Source organism: Phaseolus vulgaris, chromosome 1 (genome assembly GCF_000499845.2).
Source record: "Phaseolus vulgaris cultivar G19833 chromosome 1, P. vulgaris v2.0, whole genome shotgun sequence".
Classification (NCBI taxonomy): domain Eukaryota; kingdom Viridiplantae; phylum Streptophyta; class Magnoliopsida; order Fabales; family Fabaceae; genus Phaseolus; species Phaseolus vulgaris.
Genome location: NC_023759.2, coordinates 18875225 through 18878278, shown reverse-complemented (window position 1 = coordinate 18878278; position 3054 = coordinate 18875225). Strand labels below are relative to the sequence as shown.

Below are 3054 nucleotides of genomic sequence, written 5' to 3'. Positions count from 1 at the left end.
CTCCAATTTGGTGGCTATTAAAATGATTCAGATGGAGCCCACCAATGAATTCTATAAGACAATAAATATAAAAAAGTTGGTATTGAAACCGAGGCATTCAATATATTTCCTGCTTATCCACTTCTCAACCAACAAAAGTCAAAACTATTAAACTAAATGTAACTGCAGATCTCATATTTGCTACGTCAAAAAATATCCATCAATACATTTACCTCTAAGCTTCACTCTTTGATAGTTAAATGTTGTTGCAATCAAAGACTCCTGTTCTGGCTTGGGAGTTACCAGAGGATTATTTCTTAAAATAAAAAAAAATTAACTGGAGTAAAACATGTTAATGTTATTGTCTACCAAAATAAGTGCAATTGATTAGGAGATGATATATCAAGGTTATTTTATTTTCATTTCTTAAAGATATTTTCCAAATATAATCCGCTATAAACATACAGTAATCATTTCTATTGCAGATATCCTGATAAATAGTCTCTGGATTGAGTTTCAGTTCACCGTAACGTTGGAAAATCTACCACCCATTTTACAAGGGTCATCTCCAATTAATGCTGCTCAAATTACCTTTCCGGTTAAGCACAAGTTTTGAAATTGAAAATCTAATAGCCATCAAGATGCAGTCCTATTGTGTGAACTAAAAGGGAATTTACCAGGTTCAACCATCTTGGACATAATTCTTAAACGATCTGGAAAAACATAATTTCAAGCACAATCAAATTTTGCACCATGCTGTCTTATCTTTCATGCATACACACAAATACAATATATAACAATAATTACTTTGTACTCCAACGACACCGCTCTTTGATCAGCTTTCTCTTAATTACGGCATACCAAGAAGATTAAACTATAAGGAAATCAGAGCATCAACACACACACACAAATGCACCCATCATCCAAACCAACCAACACCAAACACCTTAAGCAAAAAACACCAACAAGAACCAAGCCTTTTCCCTCGGCCACCATGACCCTTATCTCATCGATTTCAATAACCAAACAGCTCAGGCAAAAGACACAAAACCCAAACAACAAATAGTCAGTGTCAAACACACAACACAACCTCTCTGGCGCATATAAGCGAATTTCCTTAACTTAAGCATTCACGAACAAAACATTTACATACCAGGCCATTTCCTAGTGAACAAGAATGCCTCAAACAACATCAAGGTTTTAAACTCTCAGAAGCCAAATTTTTCCACAGTTTCCTGCAATTTAAAAGATTGCAACGATACTGCTAAATTTCAGAAACTTATGGACAAATGCAACCGCAGAGAACCTAGAACATTGATGTTGACGCCAAAATTGATCGTTTCACAGACTAAATTGGCAGAAATACACTAAGCTTTGTATTACGCACTAAACCCTAAAGAGAACTACTCCCGTTCAAAAGCCAGAAATCATCATCAAGGTTAAATTCGGTTTAAACAATAAAAGGAACAGAGATAGAAGTGTGGTTTCAAGTTTAACGTATCCCCAATTCCGGTTTGCACATAAAGGGAACATAAGAGAAGAGAAGAGAAGAGAAGGGAAGAGAAGAGGAATAATAATAATCAAACCCTAAGAATCTGAAGTTTAGTGGAGAACGCAATGGCGACCCAATCAGGCTGCGAAGACGACCACTGAAGCTGCTCAATCTCCGCGCCAGCAGTGTACGCAAGAATTGGGTCAAGGCCGCCCTCCACGGGTTGACCCATGGACGACAAATCCCAAATCAGCGCCTGAGAATCGTCCCCAGCGGTGCATATATGGCAGGAGCTATGCGGGGCCCACGCAATGGCGTTGACGCTGGCCTGATGCCGCTGCAGCTCCACCACAGGGAGCGTGGGGAAGCGAATATCCAGCACCACCACCTTGGCGCTGTCCATGATAATCGTGGCCATGTACCTCGGGTCCTGCTTGTTCCACCCGAGCCGAACCAGAGGAGTGTCTGGTTCAGAGCTCTCGTAGATTATCGTGGAGTGCTCCTTGTCGCGGAGATCGAAAACCCTAACTGAGCCATCAGCAGAGACGGAAGCGAAGACGCCAACGCCGCCCCACGCGATGTCGTAAACCTCTTTATCGTGCGCGATTAACTGCGTGTCGACGGTTTCCTTCTCGATGTCCCAGATGGTGCAGGTGGTGTCGATGCTGGAGGTGCCGATGCGGCGGGGCTCGGCCTCGTTCCAGTCGAAGGACGTAAGGGGCCCACAGTACTCGCTGTTTTTGTTTCCGTTAAGAAGGGATTTAAGTTCGACGCCCCGAGGGGAGGATTCGGCGTCGGTGTCGGCGATGCGCCAGACTCGGAGGAAGTCGGAGGAGGTAGCGAGGAGGTCGGGGCGGTGGCAGTCCTTGTCGGGGATGAAGATGGCCTTGGTGGGAGGGTAGGGGTGCTCGAAGGAGAGGTTGGGGTCGGAGCGGATCTCGCCGTTGGAGTCGTCCAGCTGCACGATCTCGACGCGGTTAGGGTACTGTTCGAGGAGAGAGGCGATGGCCAGACGGTACTTCTTGTCACGGCGGACGCTCCAGTTCATGGCGTAGATGTGCCATGGCGCCTCGTACGTATAGATCTCCGACCGCTTCTGCTGCTCGTCCGACCCGTCTTGGGTCGGGTCACTACTCGCGCCCATTGTAGCAATCGCACGGCACACAGTCGATTAGTTAATCAACGAAGAATGGCTGCTCCTGAGTGTGCGGATGGGAAGCAAAGGAAGGAACAAAGAGCTGTTGTGTTCTTTATTTATATCTATATTATATTACCTTATTTTATTCTATCCTTATTGGATAACTTCAACGATAAGGTATACAAAATCATTTATTACATACCAATATAATTTATACGTTATTTACATTTTATTTTCTATATATAACTTATATCATCTCATTCATTCAGATTATTTTCGGAACATATTATAATATATATATATATAGTCAAAAACTAGACTGAGAGTTTTTTATTTTTTTCCGTTAATAGTACCGATTTTGCACAAGTGGACCAATGTGCATCTTATTTTCCAAATTAGTACGAATTCTCACCTTTTTTTTCTTGGTTTTTATACTAAAATATAT

General features: G+C 42.6%; 1 protein-coding gene across 1 annotated transcript; it reads right to left on the bottom strand.

Moving 5' to 3' along the window:
- Positions 1-1406: 1406 nt before the first annotated feature.
- Positions 1407-2722, bottom strand: LOC137813734 (WD repeat-containing protein LWD1). Its single transcript, XM_068616147.1, has one exon. It carries the CDS (start codon positions 2613-2615, stop codon positions 1560-1562), a length of 1056 nt encoding a protein of 351 aa, XP_068472248.1. The 5' UTR covers positions 2616-2722; the 3' UTR covers positions 1407-1559.
- Between the last annotated feature and the right edge of the window lie 332 nt (positions 2723-3054).